The following is a 913-nucleotide window of genomic DNA, read 5'->3' on the forward strand; positions in this document are numbered from 1 at the left end:
GTGTGTACATGGTGTATGTGTGTAAATGGGTGTGTGCACTGTGTGTGCACTGTGTGTGTACATGGTGTATGTGTGTAAATGGGTGTGTGTGTGCACGCGGGTGCTGGGGGCCCAGGGCTGTGCATTGCATGTAGTGGGCAGCGCCCCAGCTGAGCCCCCCGGCCATGACCCACCGTGGGACCTTGAGGGTCTGCAGCCCCCCCAATGTTGTCCGTGTGCCCGCAGCCCCCGCAGCCAGGAAGAAGCTCGTGAGGGTCAAAGTGGTGCGGAAGAAAGTGGTGAAGAAAAGACCCAAAGCTCCGGCCAAGAGCCCCCCTGCCCCCCAGGAGCAGCGTATGTACATGGCGGGGGGGCAGGGGGGGTGTGTGTGTGGGCAGAGCCCCCCGTGCTGTGCGGATACAGCCCCTGCAGCTGGGAAGGACGGGGGAGGGGATGGAGGGGGTGCGTGAGGCTGCGGGTGCTGGGGGTCCCGGGGGCAGCGGGGACCCCCAGGGCAGCCCCGAAGTGACGCCATCTGACCCCCCCCCGGGTGGGAGGCATTGGCTGCCCCGGTCTGCGCGGTGAAGGGACTGAAATGGGGTTTGCACGGTGGGGGTCGCTGTGGGGTCGCTGTGGGGTCACTGAGCTCGTCCTGCCCCACAGCGTGTCCCCCCCTGGGGCTGGAGTCCCTGCGGGTCCAGGACTCGCAGCTCCGCTCATCCAGCGACAAACGATACGGGCTGGGAGCGCACAGAGGGCGGCTCAACATCCAGGTACGGGGAGAGCTCCGTGTGTGTGTGAGTGTGTGTGTGAGTGTGTGTGTGTGAGTGTGTGTGTGTGAGTGTGTGTGTGTGTGTGTGTGTGTGTGCGCACTGTGTGTGTGTGTGTGTGTGTGTATGTGTGTGTGTATGTGTGTGTGTGTGTGTGTGTGTGT

General features: G+C 63.9%; 1 protein-coding gene across 1 annotated transcript in view; it reads left to right on the top strand.

Moving 5' to 3' along the window:
• The window catches only part of CPXM1 (carboxypeptidase X, M14 family member 1), a 6,057-nt gene that overhangs the window by 1,088 nt on the left and 4,056 nt on the right, over positions 1-913 (top strand). Inside the window, exons 2-3 of the mRNA XM_015850262.2 lie at positions 226-333; positions 643-752. Of these exons, the coding sequence (XP_015705748.1) occupies positions 226-333; positions 643-752 (218 nt within the window). The remainder of the gene's footprint in view (positions 1-225; positions 334-642; positions 753-913) is intronic.

This window comes from Coturnix japonica (genome assembly GCF_001577835.2).
Source record: "Coturnix japonica isolate 7356 chromosome 4 unlocalized genomic scaffold, Coturnix japonica 2.1 chr4random350, whole genome shotgun sequence".
Classification (NCBI taxonomy): Eukaryota; Metazoa; Chordata; class Aves; order Galliformes; family Phasianidae; genus Coturnix; species Coturnix japonica.